Source organism: Cynocephalus volans, chromosome 2 (genome assembly GCF_027409185.1).
Source record: "Cynocephalus volans isolate mCynVol1 chromosome 2, mCynVol1.pri, whole genome shotgun sequence".
NCBI classification, from domain to species: domain Eukaryota; kingdom Metazoa; phylum Chordata; class Mammalia; order Dermoptera; family Cynocephalidae; genus Cynocephalus; species Cynocephalus volans.
Window position 1 is genome coordinate 46,661,719 of NC_084461.1, and position 21,802 is coordinate 46,683,520.

General features: G+C 34.8%; 1 protein-coding gene across 3 annotated transcripts in view; it reads right to left on the minus strand.

The window, feature by feature from the left end:
• Positions 1-21,802, minus strand: part of SLC38A9 (solute carrier family 38 member 9) — an 88,837-nt gene that overhangs the window by 21,699 nt on the left and 45,336 nt on the right. For all 3 annotated transcript variants that reach the window (XR_010022625.1, XM_063086085.1, XM_063086084.1), the window contains exons 8-10: positions 20,076-20,135; positions 17,471-17,665; positions 15,441-15,548 (exon numbers count right to left, since the gene is read on the minus strand). Coding sequence is in view for 2 of the 3 variants with exons in the window: in XM_063086085.1 (XP_062942155.1) it covers positions 15,441-15,548; positions 17,471-17,665; positions 20,076-20,135 (363 nt within the window). In the remaining variant the exon portion in view is untranslated. The remainder of the gene's footprint in view (positions 1-15,440; positions 15,549-17,470; positions 17,666-20,075; positions 20,136-21,802) is intronic.

The window sequence follows — 21,802 nt, forward strand, 5'->3', positions numbered from 1 at the left end:
TATGCTATGGCAAGTGCTCATGATTCAAATAACATGTACAGTGTGATTTTATTTAAACATTAAAAAATGTGTATGAAAAGAAAAAAGACTGAAGGGATAGCCACAAAAATATAAATAGTGGTTATCTCTGGTTGATAGGATTTATTTAAAATTAACCACTTATCTATATTCTCTCAATTTTCTATAGTAAATACAAATTTACCTTAAAATAAGAATAATAAAATAACATTTTAAAAGCTCTCCCAATTTCTGTCTTAAGGTCTGCTAATAAGGAAGTAAAAAAATTGATTTTATGTACAATAAGACAATGATTTACTTGAAAATACTGCTGGCAAAATAGGTGGCAAAGTGGAGAACAACACATATCAGAGGATTCCTTAGTGTAAAAAGTAGAAATATAGAAAAAAATCCACTGACTCTGTTCTATATTATTTTAGGAAAGGAAGTGAGAACAATTAAGAATTAAGCACTAGCTCTTAAAGAAATCAGGAGGTAAGACCAACAAAATTATATACTCTTGTTTTCTATCAAGTTTTTTGTTTTATTCAGCTTTCAACTGAATTTTTGTCTGTGGAACAATTCAAACTGTATTTTTCTTAGGTAAATTCTCCCCCTTTTTGTCTATAATCTTTAAAATTTTTTATATCTCAGCAATAAAATAAAATTTGGGGACAATTCCCACTTCCTTTTTTTTTTCCCCCAAACTTTCTGATAGGAATAGGACACTTCCTTAAGAAGAAAAAGACGGATCACTTCAGACCAATAGTCAGCATTATATTTATGTAACTATAAAAGAACCATCAGTTTTGGGGGGGGGTTTTTTTTGGCAGCTGGCTGGTAGGGGGATCCAAATCCTCAGTCTTGGTGTTATCCTCACCATGCTCTAACCAAATGAGCCTACTGGCCAGCCTAGGCACCATTTTTGAAAAGATGGTAAAATTATTATTATTTGCAGATGACCTTATTGCTTGCATATATTCTTGGCAGAGAAACATTGAAAAACGGGTTAGTAAGAATTCAAAGTAAGGTAGCTAAATAGAAAAAAAATATTTAAAAAAAACAACATCTTTCTTGTATACCTGTAATAACTCATTAGAAGCTATAAGAAGACAAATTAAAGGATCCCATTCGCAATAGCAATATGACCTAAATTTGGCCTATAAAAAACTTTAGTATTAACATACCAAATTTATACTAAAATATTATAAACTTTACTGTGACAGCCATGGAGGTGTACTACTCAGAACTTTCAAGTGAGAACCTGATGCAAGGAGTGCAATTAGCCGATAGTCTCCAGCTATAACCCCTTTGGGATCTACTGCCCTGTTCAAGCAAAAGTCATACTCTTCCTGGGAAGCTCCTTGCCAATGACTGAGCATGGCATGGTACTAGGGCCTGACCACTTTTCCCAACCCTGGACTCCTCTACAGGCAATCTTTGGGCCAGTGCTTCACATTGGGTTGGCTAAGACTTCCTCAGTCTATTTCTGCCCAATCCTTCTTCTTTCCCACTCTCCTTCCATACATATCTGAGCTAAAATTGTGGTCTAATGTAGCCACCTATTCCTGTTCCCAATCCATTTTACCTTTCATAAGTGCTGCCCCAGTAAATTTCTTGCACTTCTAATTCCATTTTGGGGTGTGCTGACCAGAGAATCTGAACTGACACAGTTGGTATTGGAAATGTTCTGAGAAATCAGGCAGTGAGAAGGGATTTGGGCCCTGGCTCACTCATCACCCAGCTTTCAATTATCATCTAAGCTGTGCTTTAGCTATATCATTACGTTCTGATAGTGTCTTCTCTATCGTTGCTTTTCTAGATATCCTGTTGATTCAGAGAGACTGAATAAATAAGGCTGTGGTGCATGTGACCTCAACATACCTTTTTTTTTTTTTTTTTTTTTTTGTATTTGACTATAGCAATTCCATTAAGTTTTCTATTTTTAGGCATGGAATTTTAGGACTCTTCCTGTTCTACTCTATTCATCTCCTGAAGACATAGAAGCCTATCTCCTAGTTCAGGCAACCCCAAATAAGGAAGAAGGAGAGTCTCATAGCTGGTCTCCAGTTATTTTTAGCTCAAAATAGAAGGCTCTTCAAGATCTGGCCTTTGCCTTTTTTTTTTTTTTTTTTTTTTTTTTGTCTTTTTCGTGACCGGCACTCAGCCAGTGAGTGCACCGGTCAGTCCTATATAGGATCCGAACCCGTGGCGGGAGCGTCGTCGCGCTGCCAGCGCAGCACTCTACCCAGTGCGCCACGGGCTCGGCCCATGGCCTTTGCCTTTTTATTCTTATCTCCTATCACTTTCCCAGCATGTATTCTTTCACTCTAGCTATTCAAATTCTTAAAATTTCCTAAATGGGTCATGTTCTATCAGGCTTAACTGTTATGTAAACATGTTGTTCCCTTGACCTTGCATACCCCTTCTACCAATTCTCCTTTTAGAGAACTTGTCTGGTCCTTAAAACATTCATTCACTTTTGAGAACCCTTCTCTGACTCTTAGTTTTGATTTATATGCAGTTCCTCTATACTGCAGTGTCTCTGTGTGCATCTTTGCATTATGATTGCTAATTAACAAGTTGATGATACTGCTCAGCTGCAAGGTCCTGGAGAGCAGAGGGTCATGTCTTATGAGGCTATTTCAAAAAGTTCACAGACTTCAAAAAATTCATGGAAAAATAGAATTAAAAGATAATACAAATCTTTCCATGAACTTTTTGAAGTACCCTTGTATATCACACTGTGTGGCATATAATCAGGGGAATTCATTTACTTCTAGAATAAAGGACTCTCAGCCACGAAATGTCAAAACTACTTTAAACTGTTTTTAGAGTGATTTTGTTTATTGCAAATACCTATTAGTTTTCAATAAGCTCTTTTCAATTTACCTGACTTTTCCTATTTCTCAGAGCAATTAACTTCTATTACCTCTGAGATACCTTGTGAAGCAACTTGTTAGCTGATCCTTTTCTACCTAAGGCAGGTGAAAACACTGTTAGGTTTCTAACTTGCCAAATTACAATGGGCAAATACACAGCTTTTTCCAATTAATCAACAAAGACTTTTTTGAGTAAACTTCTTGAAAACCTAAGATTCTTTTTAACAGCATTATTGAGATGTAATTCACATAGGTTTCATCCATTTAAAGTGTACAATTAAATAGTTTTTAGTATTCAGAGTTGTGTGGCCATCACCACAGCATTTCATTCCTTTTCTATTGCCAAATAACATTCCATTGTGTGGATTATACCACATTTTATTTATCCATTCAACAGTGATAGATGTTGGTGGTTTCTACTTTTTGACTATGATGAATACTGCTGCTATGTATGAGTTTTTGTGTGGAAGACATGCCTTTTTAAAGAGCACAGAAATTTATACCATGATCACTGAATAGTAAGTTAGAGAAGACAAACAGATTCCTTCACAATATAGTTTTAAAGAAGCCCCAAACTTCTGATCATTTTCAAATTGCTTACTTTATTCCTTCAAAATGGCATATCAAGAAAGGATGTAAGCAGATGGGGAGAAGAGAATTGCAACACATATATGTGACAAAGGACTCATAGCCAAAGTGTATAAAGAACTATAAATCAATAAGAAAAAAACAGACAAATAGGAAAATGGTTAAAAGACTTGAAGAGGCACTACACAAAAGAAATCTAAACTACCAGTGAACATATGTAAAGGTAAACATCATTAGTCATCAGGGAAATACAAATCAAAATCACAAATAATACCATTACATACCCAACAGAAAGGTTAGACGAGAAAAATAGAATATACAGGTGCTGTTGAAAATGTGGAGCAACTAGAACTCTCAAACACTGCTAGTTGGAATGTAAATTGGTAAAAATATTTTGGAAAGCTGTTTAGCAATATTTACTAAAGTAGAACATATGTGCCCCCTCTGATCTAGCAATTCCACTCCTATATTTAAACTCAAGAGAAAGCTGCCATAGGTTCACCAAAAGATCTACATAAGAATGAAGAATGAGAGAAGGCAGGAGCGCACCTAGGGACCTAGGCAGGAGCCACAGGCAGCCTCCCCTGCCTGACAGAAGGCAGGAGCATGCCCAGGAACTTAGGCAGGAACCATAGGCACCTCCACCCCCCACCTGACAGAAGGCAGAAGCATGCCACAAACACTGCTTCTGGGCAGGAGGTCCACCACAGCCAACACCACAGTCACAGCCACCAGAATGGGTAGCTGGCCACAACAGTAGCAGCCATGGCCACTGTGCAGGCATCCCATTGCCCGCTCGACTTCATTGACACAAGGAGAGTCATCAGCAGGGACCAGAAAAAGAGGAGAAAATGGCTTTCCTCAAAGCTCAATCCAGAGTAATAGAAGAAGCAACTGCCCTACCAGATGACCAAATGTCAACATAGGAAAACTAGAAATATGAAAAAACAAGCAAATAGGACAGCACCAAAGGAATACAATAATTCTCAAGTACCAGACCCCACACAGCAGGAAACCTGTGAAACAGCTGAAAAGGGATTCTGAGGAACAATCTCAAGGAAACTCAATGAGATATGAGAAGACTTAGTTAGACAACACAACAAAATGAGAAAAAATATCCAGGATATGAAGGAGGAAATTTACAAAGAGATTAATACCTTAAAAAAGAATGTACCAGAATTCCTGGAACTGAAGGATTCATACAACAAAATAAAAAACACAAAAAGAGCTTAAGCAGCAGATTACAGCAAGCAGAAGAAAGAATTTCTGATCTCAAAGATGGTCTTTTCAAAATAACTCAGGTGGACCAAAAAAAAAAAAAAAAAAAAAAAAAAAAAAAAAAAAAAGGAAAAAAGAATTAAAAAAATGAAGAAAATCCAAGAGAGATGGGAGACAACTTAAGCACACAAACCTACAAATCATGGAAGTTCCAGAAGGCAAGGAGAAAAGAAAAGGCATGGAAAACCTATTCAACAAAATAATAATGGAAAACTTCCTAGGAAAAGGGAGAGACATGGACCTTAAGATCCAGGAGGCTCAAAAATTCCCAAATAGATTCAACCCAAAAAGATCCTCTCCAAGACACATTATAGTCAAACTGTCAAAGCTCAAAGACAAAGAAAGAATTATAAAAATAGCAAGAGAAAAGCATCAAGTCACCTGTAATGGAGCCCCCATCAGACTAACAGCAGATTTTTCAACAGAAATTCTATAGGCTGGAAGAAAATGGGATGATATATTCAAAATACTAAAAGGAAAAACTGCCAGCCAAGAACACTGCATCTAGCAAGGCTTCCCTTCAGAAATGAGGGAGAAATAGTGTATTTTCCAGATGAACAAAAACCACAGGGGTTCACCACCACACGACCAGCGCTACAAGAAATCCTCAAGGGAGTCCTGCATCTGGAATCTGAAAAATGATAATCACTACCATGAATACACAAGAAAGAACAAAACCCACTGGTAAAACAAAAATGCAAATAAGGAAGAGAAAGAAACTAAATCTTATCACCTCAAAAAACCAACAGACATCAAAGACAAACAATAAAAGGGGAAAGAAACAAAAAATACTTAAAACATCTAAAGGAAAACCAATAAAATGCCAGGAGTATGACAATACCTTTCAATAATAAGCCTAAATGTAAATGGATTAAACTACCCACTCAAAAGACACAGACTGACTGGATTAAAAAGCTAAACCCAACTATATGTTGCCTCACCTGTAAAGAGACACATAGACTAATAGTGAAGGGATGGAAAAAGATACACTATATGAATGGAAACAAAAAACAAGCAGGAGGATGTGTTCTTATATCGGATAAAATAGACTTTAAACCAAAAATCATAAAAAGAGACAAAGAAGGCCACTTTATAATAAAGAGATCTATCCAGCAAGAAGACATAACAGTCATAAATGTATATGCACCCAACACTGGACAACCACATATATAAAGCAAACACTATTAGGCCTAAAGAAAGAGAGAGACCCCAATACAATAAGAATTGGGAACCTGAACACACCTCCCTCAGCACTGGACAGATCATCTAGGTGACAAAACAACAGAGAGACACAGGATTTAAATTACACTTTAGAACAATTGGACCTGGCAGATATCTATAGAACTTTTCACCCAACAACTACAGAATATATAATCTTCTCATCAGCTTATGGAACATTCTTCAGGACAGACTACATGTTAGGTCACAAATCAAGTCTCAACAAATTTAAAAAATGAAAACATTTCAAGTATCTTTTCAGACCACAAGGGATTAAAACTAGAAATCAGTAGCAAGCAAAACTCTGGAAACTACACAAATACATGAAAATTAAACAACATGCTCCTGAAGGACCTATGGATCCAAGAAAAAATTAAACAGAAAATGAAAACATTTCTTTAAACCAACAAAAATAAAGACACATCATACCAAAACCTGTGCGATACTGCCAAACAGTACTAACAGGGAAGTTTATTACACTAAACACTTACATCAAAAGAACAGAAAGATTTCAAATAAACAGTCTAAAGCTACACCTCAAAGAACTAGAAAAACAAGAACAATCCAATCCCAACATTAATAGACAGAAGGAAATAATTAAGATCAGAACAGAACTAAATGAATTAGAGACCCAAAAAATGGTACAAGAGATCAATGAAACAAAAAGTTGTTTTTTTGAGAAAGTAAACAAAACAGAGAAACCATTAGCTAGGTTAACTAAAAAGAGAAGAGAGAAGACACAAGTAACAAAAATCAGAACTGAAAAAGGAGACATTACAACTAATTCCACAGAAATACAAAGAATCATTAGAGACTATAATAAATAACTATACACCAACAAATGTGAAAACCTGGAAGAAATGGACAAATTTCTGGACACATACAAGCTATAAAGACTGAACCAAGAAGAAATAGAAAATATGAACAGACCAATAACAAGCAACAAGATTGAAGCAGTTATCAGCAGTCTCCCAACAAAGAAAGCTCAGGACCAGACTGGCTTTATTGCTGAATTCTACCAAACCTTTAAAGAGGAATTAATAACAATTCTCTTCAAACTATTCAAAAAAATTGAAACAGGGGCATTCTCCCAAACTCTTTCCATGAGACCAGCATCACCCTGATACTGATACCAGATGACAAAAAAAGAAAACTATAGGCCAATATCTCTGATGAACACAGATGCAAAAATCCTCAACAAAATATCAGAAATCAGAATACAATGACATATCAAAAAAAATTATACACCATGATGAAGTGGGATCCATCCCAGGGATGCAAGGATGGTTCAACATATGCAAGTCATTAAATGTGATATACCACATCAACAAATCAAGGACAAAAACCATATGATTATTTAAATAGATGCAGAAAAAGCATTTGACAAAATTCAACATCCCTTCATGCTAAAGACTTTTGGCAAATTAGGTATAGAAGGAAAGTATCTCAAAACAATAAAAACCATTTATGACAATATCATTCAATATCATCCTGAACAGAAACAAGACAAGGATGCCCACTCTCACAACTCCCACTTAACATAGTATTGGAAGTTCTAGCCAGAGCAATCAGGCAAAATAAAGAAATAAAGGGTGTCCAGATTGGAAAAGATGCAGTCAAACTGTCCCTGTTTGTGGATGACATGATCCTATACATAGAAAAACCTAAAGACTCTACTAAAAAACTTAGATCTGATAAATGATTTCAGTAAAGTTGCAGGATACAAAATCAACATGCAAAAATCAGTAGCATTTTTATACTCCAATAACAAACTAGCAGAAAAAGAAATCAAGAAAGCAAACACATTTATAATAGTCACACACACACACAAACAAACAAAAAAACCTAGGAATCAGTTTAACATAGGAGTGAAAGATCTCTACAACAAGAACTATATATCACTGCTGAAAGAATTGAGGGTCCCAAAAGATGAAAACACATTCCATGCTTTTGTATTAGAAGAATTAACATTGTGAAAATGTCATACTACCCAAAGCAATATATAGATTCAATGCAATCCCCATCAAAATACAAATGACATTTTTTACAGAAATAGAAAAAACAATCCTAACATTTATATGGAATGACAAAAGACCCTGAATAGCCAAAGCAATTCTGAGCAAAAACGTAAGACTGGAGTCATTACACTACCTGACTTCAAATTATACTACAAAGCTATAGTAACCCAACAGCATGGTTCTGGCATAAAAACAGACACTTGAACAAATGGGACAGAACAGAGAACCCAGAAATAAACCCACATACTTACAGCCCACTGATATTTGACAAGGGCAACAAGGTCATATATTGGGGAAAGAGCTGCCTCTTCAATAAGTGGTGCTAGGAAAACTGGACATCTGTATGTAGAAGGATGAAACTAGACCTATACCTCTTGCCAAATACCAAAATAACTCAAAATGGATTAAATACTTATATATATAAGATCCAAAACTATAAAACTACTAAAAGAAAACATAGGGAAACACTTTAGGAAGTAAGACTGGGCAAAGACTTTATGAGTAAGACCCCAAAAGCACAGGCAACAAAAGAAAAAATAAACAAATGGGATTATATCAAACTAAAAAGCTTCTACACAGAAAAAAAAAAATTTAACAGAGCAAAAAGACAACCTACAGAATGGGAGAAAATATTCATGGAACAATGCATCCAACAGGGGATTAATATCCAGAATATACAAGGAATTCAAACAACTCAACAGTAAAAAAACAAGTAATCCAATGAAAAAGTGGGCAAAGGAGCTGAATAGGCATTTCTCAAAGGAAGATATACAAATGGCCAACAGACACATGAAAAAATGCTCTACACCACTCAGCATCAGGGAAATGCAAATAAAAATCACACTGAGATATCGCCACCCCAGTTAGACTGGCTATTATCAAAAAGACAGAGAATAACAAATGCTGGCAAGGAAGTGGAGAAAGAAGAACCCTTGTACACTGTTGGTGGGAATGTAATTTACTGCAGCCATTATGGAAAACAGTATGGAGGTTCCTCAAACAACTATAGATAGAACTTCTATATGATCCAGCAATCTTGCTGCTATGTATATACCCAAAGAAATGAAAATCATCATGTTGAAGGGATACCTGCACTCCCATGTTTATCATAGCTCTGTTTACAATGGCTAAGATATGGAATCAACCTAAATATCCATTGACAGATGATTGGATAAGGAAAATGTGGTATATTTACATAATGGAATACTACTCTGCCATAAAAAGGAATGAAATTGTCATTTGCAGCAACATGGATGAACTTAGAGAAAATTATGTTAGGTAGAATAAGTCAGGTATAGAAAGAGAAATATTGCATATGCTCAGTCATAAGTGGAAGCTAAAAGAAAAAAAAAAACAAGAAAGAAAGAAAGATACAACAATCACAATAATTCCTTGAACTTTGAAAAAGAGAGAATGGCCACTAGTGATGGGAAAGGGGGAGGAAGGGGAATTAGGGAGAAACTGGTAAAGGGCTACAAAAAATGTTTACATTGTGTAATAATAAAATAATAAATAAATAAATAAATAAATATTTGGGGGGGGGGAAGAATGAAGAATGCTGCAATAAATATAATATTCAAAAACTGAAGACTACCCAAATTCCATTAACAGAAAAAGACAAAGAAATTGTGGTAGTTATACAATGAATTACCAATGAGAATGAATGAGCTACACACAGAATAATATATATTGATCTCATAATACAATGTTGATTGAAAGAAGCTGGACTCAATAGAATACATACTGCATATTCTATTTATATTACATTTAAAAAGAAGGCAAAACTAATCTTTGGCGTTAGAAATTAGAAAACTGGTACCCTTGCAGGGAGATAGCAATTGGTAGGGAGCATGAGAAGGACTTGAGTGCTAACACCGTAATTTCCATTTTGATCTGAGTGCTGGTTATACGGTGTGTTCAATTTGTGAAAATTCATCAAGCTGTACACTTATGAGTTGTGCACTTTTACATATGAATGTTATACTTCAATAAAAACTTTAAAAGCAAAAAAAAAAGGAAAAGACACACATGTAAAAAATAAGTTGAGGGCCGACCCCATGGTGCACTCGGGAGAGTGGGGCGCTGGGAGCGCTGCGCTGCTCCTGCCGCGGGTTCGGATCCTATATAGGACTGGCCGGTGCGCTCACTGGCTGAGCGTGGTGCGCCGAGGGTTGTGATCCCCTTACCGGTCACGAAAAAGACAAAATAATAATAATAATAATAATAATAAGTTGAAAGTAATTCCATTAGATTTGGGGCACTATTAAGTATCAATGAGTGATAAAATGTGGTCTGCTCCTAATGGAAAGTGAACAACAAAACTGGTGACAGGAACACAATAATACTGCTATCAAAAGGGCAAACCTTCCTATAATCTTCGAAAATCAGTGTCTAAAGTCTCTTTGAAGTCAGTTTCAAAGCATTTAACAGTTTTTCATTTCAAAAATGTAATCTTAATTGCAATCTTAAATGTGTAAAAATTGTTAAAAGTTAAATAGTATTATAAGACATAACAAAACCCAGCATTCCCTAGCTTTATAACTCCCATCCTGAATCCTGTTTCCCAGAGGCAAGTAATTTTAACTCTTCTAACTATTTAGTAGTTTATTTTAAATTTATAATCTAGCTTATTTTTTTAAAGAAACATGCTTATATTCCTTTTCCTTTATTTTTAAATTTTTGATATAATACATTGATTTTATACCAGAAGGCTTTAGTACTTTTACCACTCTCATTACACACTTTCCCATACTCTATTCTCCATCCCCCAATATAATATTTATAATTTTGATTTCATAAAATCTATATTCACTGTTTTTATTTTTATGTATTATTCATCATTAAGCTATAGAATATATTATAATGACATTTCCTTTCTTACATAAAAATACTTTTTTGTTGACCTGTTTTTCTGGAGATAATCACTGACTTTTTCTTTTTTGTTTCCCTAATTTTCTAGTTAACAGTAATTCTTCCCCAAACTTTCCAAAAGGATTGTAGAGCCCCTCTCCATCTGTACACCAAATCAAATAATTCTTGGCATTTTATTTTTTTCTTGGAAAAATCCTTTCTGGGTCATCTATCTGCCTTAATCTGGATGGGTTGCTTACTAGACCTGTTATGCAACTGTTTCCTAGGATTTTCCTTCACCATCTCTCTGGGAATTTCTGGACTTACTATTTTTTGGTGGAGCACATTTTGCAGGTTTTCCTGAGAAAGGGTGCATGGAAGGTAATGTTTTATGAGACTTTTCTTTCTGACATATCTTTATTGTACTCTAGCACTTGAATGAGAGTATGGTGAAATTTAGAATTTTAAGTTAAAAAACATTGTGAGAACTTAGATCTTGTCAGTTTCTCCAGGACAGAATCCCCTCTTACCCTATCTGGCTGTTAGCACTCTGGGAGCTGAGGGGTAATGAAAAGAGATTTGGTGGGGGTGGGGGAGGTGAAAGGAAGGAGTTGGTCTCACTGTTCAGCCTACCCACTTTCACTTAATCCCTGTTTTCAGACTACGGCCTTATTCCCACTCTTTGCTATCCCTGGTGTCCCCAAGTTCTGAGCCTCTCTCATTCATTTTCTTCCAATTCTTACTAGGTTGAAGAGGGGAAGGGAAGGTGTTACATGTAATTATTCCTGACATAAATTTTCAAGCAATTCTCCCATTTTAAGCCCTTCCTATCACTCAATGCTTTCAGAGTTACCCAAATGCTTCCAAATGCTGAGGATTTAAAGGACTGTATAGTTCAAATCAGACCGCCTTTGTGTTGAAATCCCTCTCTGCAGGTAGTTACATTTCCTTCTCAGCGTTGCTGTCAGTTAACAACCATCTATCTGTTTTTCAGATTCTAAAAAATGTGTTGATATCTTTTGTCTGCTAATGTCTCTTCTACAGATTCTGTGTTTGGTTTTTACATTTATTTTTTTTACTGTTGTTTTAATGAGATTTAGAAGGGAGCAGAGATATACACTTATTTATTCAACAATTATTTATTGACCACTCACTACATGCCAAGAAGTGTTACAGTGCTTTGGGATACAACAGTAATACACAAGTATAAGAAAACAAAACAAAGTATATTCCTTTTCTCAGAGAGTTCCAGTTAAGGGAGAGAGATACACAAATGAAAAAAAGGTAAATACAGGTATTCCTTACCATCTGAACTTTTACTATTCAAATTCAAGAACCAAACAGATTTGGAAATATATTTGGATAAATTCCTTCTTATCTTAACTTCTGCTACTTTCTGAAACTCAGGAACCAAGAGGACTAAGAACAATTTGGTGTCCTTCAATATTACAACTCATTATCAGAATCAGGAATTTAATATGTTTAGATAACCAGGGATACTTACATATAAAATGTGGTAATGAGAAGAGCTCTAAAGCAAAATAAGGTACAAGAAGGAGGGGTGGGGGGGCAGGTAGTCAAAGAAGACTTCTCTAATGATAACTAACCATCTATATATCTGAGAAAAGAGAAGGGCATTTCATGCAAAGATTGGAGTGTGCCTGGCATTTTCATGGAACAGCAAGGAAGTTAGTGTGACCGGAGTGGACTGAGTAAGAGGGAAAGTAGTAGAGGCTAAAATCAGAGAGGATACCAGGAGCCAGATCATACAGGGCCTTTGCACTATGATAAAGACTTGCCTTTATTCTGAATGAGTTGGTAAACCATTAAAAGCTTTTGTGGGTTGTGTTTTAAAAACATCACTCTACCTGCTAGGTGTAGAACAGAGTATGATGGGGAAAAGAGCAGAAACAGCAAGACTAGTTAGGAGGCTACAACAATAATCCAGTCCAGGTGAGGGATTAGTAGAGTGATACAGTTCTTGGTGGAAATGCTAAGAAGTAATCAGATTTTCAAAAATTTTTTTTGAAAGTACAGCAGACTTGCTTTGCAGATGGATTGAATATGGGGCTAGGGAAAGAGAATAATCCAAGATGACTGCAAAGTTTTTGGCCTCAGCAACTGGAAAATTGGAGCTACTATTTTCTAAGGTAGAGAAGCCTGGTAGAAGAGCTGGTTAAACAGGCTGGCAAATTGGGGTGGAAGAAAAAGAAACAAATATTTGGGTTTTGTCAAGTTAAGTTTGAGATAACTATGAACATCCAAATGGAGATGTAAATGGGGCAGATAAATATATGAGTATGGATTTCAGTGGAGAATCTGGGCTAGAGATATAAAATTGGGACTAGTCACCATATAAACAATCTATGAGGGTATTTCATAAAGTTTTGTGGGAAAATAGAATTAAAAGATAATACAATTTTTTCCATGAACTTTTTGAAGTACCCCTGTAAAAAGCCAGGTACTAGATGACATTATTTAGAGAATAAGGATTGAAAGAAAAGAGGTTGGAGCTACTAAACCCTGGATGACTCCATCACTTAGAGGTCAGAAACTTGAGAAGGAGCAGTGAGTTACATAGAAGAATCAAGCATGAACAGGGTTTTAGAAGTCACTTTTGTCAGGTTTTTCCTCAGTCACTCTGCTGTAACCAGTGACTCCATCTTACAAAATCCAATGATCAAGTCTCACTACTCTTCCTCTATCTGTTAGTAGTGAGAAATGGTCATTGGATTTTGTAAGATGGAGTCACTGGTTAGAGCAGAATGACTGGGGAAAAGCCTGACAAAATTGAATTCAAGGCAAATGGAAGAAGTTGGAGACAGTGAGCATACACGACTCTTTCAAAGAGTTTTTTGTTAAAGGGAGGCAATAGCTACAGGGGAATATGGGGTCACATGAATTTTCGTTTTATAGACTAGGAGATAGGTTTGTACACTAGCAGAAATAGTTTAGTAGAAGAAAAAGCTGATGATACCTGATTTAGGAGAAAGAAGGGATAACTGCAAAAGTAAAGTCCTTGAGCAGGCAAGAAAGGATAGAATGAAATGCATAAGCAGGGTTTTTCTCATTACTTTTTCCAATTACCAGAGAGGAAGGGTGATGGGATCTAAAGCTTTGAAAAAGGAATTTTTGGGTACATAAACCAAGATTCAATCAGAGCTACAAGTTTATTTGAATTCTCATCAGGACAGTAAGGATTCACACCCTCCAAAGTTCTCTGATTCTTAATTAGTCTTTTCTGAAAAAGATTTATGACATGTGTTCATTTTTGAGAAATTCTTCAATCACAATATAGTAATTGATTTCAGGACAATAAATATGTACGCAAACCTCTTTTTAGTCCTCATGATTCCCCCTTCATATCATTTAGAAACAAAGCAAAGTGAAATAAATGACTTAATATCTATTTAAATATATATATATTTTTGTATTCTAAATAACTATTTAACTTTCCGCTTTCCCTTATAGCTAATGGCCTATCATTAGCAGGCACTTTTAAGACTCTCTATATAAATCACAATGAACCTAATTTTAGAAAATAATATTCTAGACTATTTTTATCTATCAGTGGAAGAACTAGCTGAAAGTTGCTATTTTCATCAGTGTCCGATTTTAAATACTATCTTGGAGAGAAGAGTGCCTTTCAAGATCCAGTACTTCCTTTATCCTGAATTTTCACTCGCTTTTGTGTCTTTGTGGCTTCTATAGAAATGAAAAATCAAAGCTAATGTAGTTAAATGTTCTGAGAACAAGGAGCCATGGTAATATAAACAACTTCCAATGATTGCCAACTCCATACACCTGGAAAACCCAGGAATGTTGTAACGGAAGAAACAAAAGGGTGGTAGACAACTACAATTACAGACTTTAGAAAGACAACAGATACTGAATATAAACTTGGAATTCTAGACTGCCTGAATCATCAGTTGAAGAATGGGAAGAAAGCAGTCTTTCTAAACCAACAACAGAATTTTGTACTGTTTTCTCAGTATTAGTTTTCAAGATGCTTGAGTAATAGTCATTTCCATTTTCTAATCTGTCTCCTCATTTAGCATTATTCATTCATTGCTTCACGGTGCTTTTACCATGTTCAAAATATTCTAAATTTAGGTGAAACTAAAGAAATTGCAAAGTTATAACCATGAGAAAAAAAAGGCGGAGAGGGAAGAAAACATTTAATAATCAACATTTTAATAAGCCTAAAAAAGAGTAACATTAAGAAAAGAGAAAAACCCAAAAGAGGAACAACAATTTTAATTAGCAGTATTATCTTCATACATCACTGACCATATTCTAAGTCTCTGAAATTCTTGGGGCATTTTTCTCAGAAAAAATCTAGAGAATGAGTTCTTGATTTTTTCAATTGTGTTTTAACTTAAATGAACTTCATTTCCCAAGTAGAAATGATAACAGGCTCTGGTTATCCATAATTGCAAGAAATCTAAAGTAATTTCAATGGTAGTCCTATTTTTGGCTCAACAGCATTAATAAAAGTGTTTAGCATAAAAAACATCGTAACTTGTTTTAGAGCAGCATATGACAATAGTTAACTTAAAGATCATATTTTTGTAATTTGTTAATTCTTTATTTAGCTAGAACAACTCACCTGGTACAAAAAATTCTGTTGGTGTAAACCAATGAAATTCCAAATGAAATCCCAAGCGAACAGCCTTAAAGGTGACAAGGAAAATCAAATAGAGAACAGATAATGTTCCTGTGAGAAAAAATTCAGAAACTGTTTATCATCTTTGTGTGTTTTACTTACTATTTTGAAATCAAGCTTGTTTCCACAATCTCAGCAAAGTGTGGAAAATTATTATCCTCATTGATTATATATAACTGGGATCTAAAGAATATAAACAAGCTGTGTGAATTACCATAAAACAAAACTAAAAACTATGTAGTAGACCTAAGAACAATTGGATGAAGGTAGCTCATATATTGCTGAATGCAAAGCAGCTTAATTTACTTCTGAGCTCAGTTTAGTGGAAGATACAAGCAGAGTCCATTACAAAATTGTAAGGTTACATAGGAGAAAAAAACATCATAAACTGACTTTCATTCTTTATATTGGAAGTGTTAGGAACAGTCAATAGACCAGAAAAGTCTGTCACAATATTTAGTGTGAGAAGATAAGAAAGAAAGAAGAGTAGTGAATGTAGATCGTAAGCATATTTGGGAAAGGTGATAAACCAGATAATCCGTGAAGAATCTGATCTAGTATCTAGAAGAGGTTTTGATTGGGTAGTACTATTTATTAGATGGAAGAATTCCAGATTCCATTCCCACGTATTATCCACAGGGTAAAGGAAGCATTGTTTTAGTAGTGTAGACGCTAGGTTATTTCTTTTAAGGAATTAAGTCCAGTCATTATAGAACAAAGTCAGGAAATCCAGGAAGGTCAGTAGATACTAATTCCTCTAATAAAGCTATAGTTTTAAAAGAAAGGAAAAGTACCATAAAAGGGGACGAAACCAGAATATCCTTAAGGAGCTGGACAATAATCAACCTAGTTCAAAGTCTTATGATTGTTTTGCCCAATTGAGCAAATCCTTGTATAAGTTTATATTCTTTTAAAAGATTTGTTCCATAGGAAAGTCAGCAAGCAAATCAGGAAACCACAAATGAACTATATGAGCTCTACTGTGGGTTTGGAGATTAGTTGATTCAGAAAGGATGAAAACAAGATGTCAAAGCTTATATAACCACAACTCTTCATTTTCTGTGTCTATGGCAGTTTACAGTGAATCCTGTTGTTAGGCAGAGAGGCATAGAGAAATACCTTTACCTTCTCCTTTGGTCTTTTGAAAATCCAAAAGCTACCTTCTGGTTCCTTGTTGTGATGGGTAATTAATTACTTTATATTCTAGGCTGCTTACCAGGAGATCAGATCTACAGGCAGGAGGTGAAACCTTATGATCTATTTGGGGTTATCAATTCTTTATGAATGATATACCTGTCTTTAGTTAACCAGATCTCAGCTTTCACTAGGGGTTCCTTTTGCCATCTTATGTAGGGTCAAAACATTCCTATGGTGAATCCTATGGTGAAAAACAGACCTCACAACAAAAGGTCTGTTCCTTTAAACAGGCAAAGTGGTCTAAGGAAGAGAGCAAAAGGAGGATAAACCTAAGAAGCTTGAACTTCAGAATGACCTCTCGGATTCAAAGTCAGGTGGTAATTTTGTATAATACTCTTAAATAGAAACTGTAGGAAAAAACATCCCATAACCTTCCTTGGTAAGTTCTAATGTTTCCAACCCTTAGAAATGAGAATTCCTACAATATCCAATTTGGATCTCTCCTCCTGAAACTTTAGTCTATTTTCTCTAGTTGTACTCTCAGAGGAAATGAGGAACAGTTGTTCAACAAAGTTACAATGGGAAACCAAATAAATGTTTCAAAACAAACAAAAAACCCAAAAAAGGACTTAAAATGGTCATCTATATTTCTCTCTGAGCCAAACTCCATAAAAGACAAAAAAATCAACAAAAATCAGGGTATCATATAAATGAACAAATTAAACATAGATGAACAGGCCTGGAAGGTAACTCTCTCCCAAGTCAGATCATATTTCCACAGAATCCACCATGTACTCTACCACACAGAGGCTCGACAACTCAGTATCATGGCTTACCTAGAATATTAAATTTTGAAAAAAACGAAGGAGATTTGAAATTGAGCAGTGGCAGGAGGAGCCCTGTAAGGTAAAAGGGCACTGTCCTGGACTTATTCCACCACTTTTCAAACTGTTGGTGTCCCGTGTCATTGGTGTAGAAAATCATAGATCCATTGTCAGGATGGTCATCACTCCCAGCACTTGGACAAATCACTGCAATGGGAAAGCACCAGATTAGGAAAGACCACAAAGAACAGAAAATGACTGCTCCAGAGATTGACACTTGCACTAGCAACCTCAACTTTTATCATGAGCACTAAGTTTCTCCTTTCTGGAAAAAAATACAGGGTCATATTTAGTTATATCAGGAATCTTTCACCTGACAATAAATAATTAAAGGTGAGGGAAACTCAGAAAATTTTGAGTAGTATCCTTAATGTATAAAAATATCCCATTGAAAATCCCTTGGTTCCATTGCTGGAGAGAAAATACTGGGCTGCATGGTTCTTCATCTTATTTATATAATAATATAAGAAATACCATTCAGGGTAACTGTTGTACTAATAACCCATACAAAGGTCAAAGAGTAGGTTTATTTTAATGACAAACAAAATCTACGGGCTTGGAATAAAAAGTAGACATCACTGAAACAGTTGCCATGGTACTGCAAAATCCTAATCATTGAAAAAAATTAAGAACCTTGATTTCCAGCAAATCAAAATAATTCTGGAAATTTGTCACACTTGATAGAAGCCTAAGAGCCCAGATGACAACCAGAGAACTGGGAAGTCAGTAAGTAAAATGTATTTTTCTTAACACTGATCTATAAGTGGCAATTTCTTCTGTTATCAGATAAAGTACAAACCATTCTCCCATTGTCTCTGATTCTACAATGTGGCTTTTGCTAATAATCAGTTCTTTGTAAAAAGATGCTGGTGAAAAATAGTCATACTAAACAACCATTATACTCATCACTTGTCAAAGAGAAAGAATATTCATTGACAGGTCTATTTTAATTTTATTCTCTATCCATTATTTGGCATGCCACAAAGCCACACATTTAATTTTCTTTCTGTTTCTTTGTCAGCGTTTTAACGTGTATATTTTTCTTCTATGCTCTGGACAGAAATTTTCTTGTGCTAATTATAGTGGTTAAGAGCAGAGGATATGCAAGTAAATTGACTGAAAAATGAATCCCAACTCTGCCACTTAATAGTTAGGTGTCCCTGGGCAAGTTAGCTTATCTTTGCCTTGGTTTCTTCATCTAGAAAGTGGAGTTAACAGTATCTACTTTATAGAATTACTGTAAAACATTTAGAACAATGCCTGAACACAGTAAGTGTTCAATAAATGTCAGTTGTAATTTTTTACATTAACTGAGATGGATTGTTTCATACTCTTATTATTTACACACTGTTCAAAACAAACATAAAAGGAATCAAGAAGTTTTGGGATCAACATAAGGTATCACTACGCAAAGTTAATTGACTTTGCTGCTGGTGCTCTCCAAATCATTAGTGTTAATTATTGTATTTATGACCTTAACGATGAACTGACTTGCTATTGGAGAAGAAATCTTCTTATATATTAATAAGCTAGTTTTATCAGTTAATATCAGAATAGCAATAGTAAAATAATTTTCTCTTTTAAGACAAGGATGTTATCTAGTCCTTTGAAAATTCTGAGGCAATCAAAGAGGCGTGTGTGTGTGTCCACAGGAATAAAAGCTGATACTTCATTCACTCATTTTCTAGTCTTAACAAAAGACAGGTTAATCAGGATTAATTAAAGACCAAAGTAAGACAATAAAAAGCAAACATTGGAATGTATGCTTCATGAGAGGAGGGACTTTTGTCTGTTCATTATTATATCCTAAGCCTACAACAGTTCCTGACACATAGGCTTAATACGTGTTGAATGAATTGTCCTTTTAGTGATCGATGTGTATCTCTATCAACATGACATCAATTTAGTATTCCTGAAACCTAAATGCATAAAAACTTTAGGTGATGTTCATGGTCAACAGTATAATTGTTAACAAGGTTACAGTAGCTTTTATATTCTTAACCTGAGACTGCCACACTAGATTAAACCCATAGGCCACAGGGTTTATTTTTAATAAATAAAGGAAACTTTTCTAAGATATTAGAATTTTTTTTGGAGCCACAGCTTCAATTTATTTTTCCATATTTACTCAGTAACCTCTGTTAATTATTAGGAAATTAATTATTTAATAGATTACACATTTGTTAGCCTATATATTAGAAATTAAAATAATAAATCTCTAAAACTTATTTAAATTGAGAACTATGCGTCTACATATCCAATATGATTCACACTGATACTGGTTCTTGAAAATATGTATTGATTATTCACAGGCAAATTTGAATACCGTAGATAAAACTGTGACTTGTATAATATTGCCTAGCTCACATCACCACAACCTTTTTTGGAGGTTTCTTTTTTTTTTTTTTAAACATTGATTAACAACAATTTAATAGCAGCACAGTTAACAATGATTTTGCACTCATCATATACCTAAAATAAGGTCATGGGTTCTACCATAAATACTTTTTGGAGCATGACAGGAATAAAGAAATGAACTAAATTCCAAACTACTTACCAGGGTTGCTATTATTGGTACTCAATACAGTGTCTGTGTCATTAACGTGATGAATAAAATCTAAAAATTAAGGAAAAAACAGAGTTTAACACTGAATGAAAGAAGCTAAATCTATCACCCTCTAAAGTCTTTCTTCACTAACAGGAATGATAATGCCATTGGCTTCACCGCCCCACTGTGGAAAATTTTTACATGATTAAAGATTCTCAAAAAATCTACCTACAAGGCTACATTAATGGTAGTTAAAAGCCCCAGAATAAAAATGTGTACATTTCCCCCCATACTCACACTAATTTATGTAATTATAGTTACATCTTACATAGAAATAAAGTTCTAAGGTGCACAAAAGGGGAAAACTGACATTCAGACACAACCAAACTTAACTGGAAATTCACTTAAAGTTTTTAGAAAGTACAGTACATGCTTTTATAGATCTGAGGCTGTATAGTCATTGTTATGCTTATAAGAACCACTGATTTAGACTAAAGAAAGTAGCAAAGAAAAACAGCATGTGTAATACTTGAGAATTCATATTATTTTATAGTGAATGAGAGAATGAATAGAGAATAGGTTTTCTTGCTAACCTAAGGGGTTTACTTTATTATGTTTGATGTTAACCTTTTATAACCTCAGTAAGAATTAATAAAAGTGTTTACTGTTATGAAACTTAAATGAGATGGTAAAAGATGCTTGGTTAGGTTTAAAGGTCATAAAAGTTAAATATGAGAATCGTTTATCTTCACCGAATGCTTCTCAAGATAGAATAAAAGAAGCAATACCATGCTCTGGATTTTTACAATATCTCCAAGGGTTATTAGTGATTTAAATTTAGAAGTTATGAATCTTTGTGTAATTTCTTCATGCCAAAGACTTATATAAGGCTAGAAAAACCTTGATACAAAGTGTCCTATGTTGAATAGTGTCCCCCCGCCCCCAAATTTATATCCACCAGGAACCTTAGAATGTGACCTTATTTGCAAATGGGGTCTTTGATATAATCAAATTAAGACAAGGTCATATTAGATTGCCATAGGCTCTAAAGCCAATGACCAGTGTCCTGATAGGAAAAGGAAAATTCAGACATAGATGCACAGAAGGAAGACAGCCATGTGAAGACAGAGGGATAAACTGGAGTGATACAGCTACTTGCCAAGGAATGCCAAGGATTACTGGCAAACAACAAAGGCTAGGAAAGGCAAGAAAGGATCCTTCCCTAGGGCCTTCAGAGGAAGAAGGTCTCTACAATTATGAAAGAAAAAATATCTGTGGTTTTAAGATACCAGCTTATGGTAATTTGTCATAGCAGCCCTAGGAAACTAATACACCAAGGCTCAAGAACAGCATAAGAAAGAAAAATAATAGGCCAATATCTCTTAGGAAAAGACGCAAAAGTTCTCAATAAAATATTAGCTCCCAACCCTCAAAAAAGCAAACTCAATCCAGTACAGAAGTTAAAAAAATATATCATGACTAAGAAACTAATTTAAGTTTCCCCAGATTATAAGAACAGTTTAAATGTTGCAAAATGTATTCATTTAATTCATCATGTTAAAAATTTAAAGGAGAAAAACCATGATTTTCTCAAGAGATGTAGATGAAGTACTTGATAAAATTAAACAAATATTAATAAAAATGCTTAAGAGTTCTGGTATGATAAATGGGATCCACCAAACTTCATAATTAGCACACATAGGATGCCTTGTTTACAGGAAGATCTAAAGAGAAGC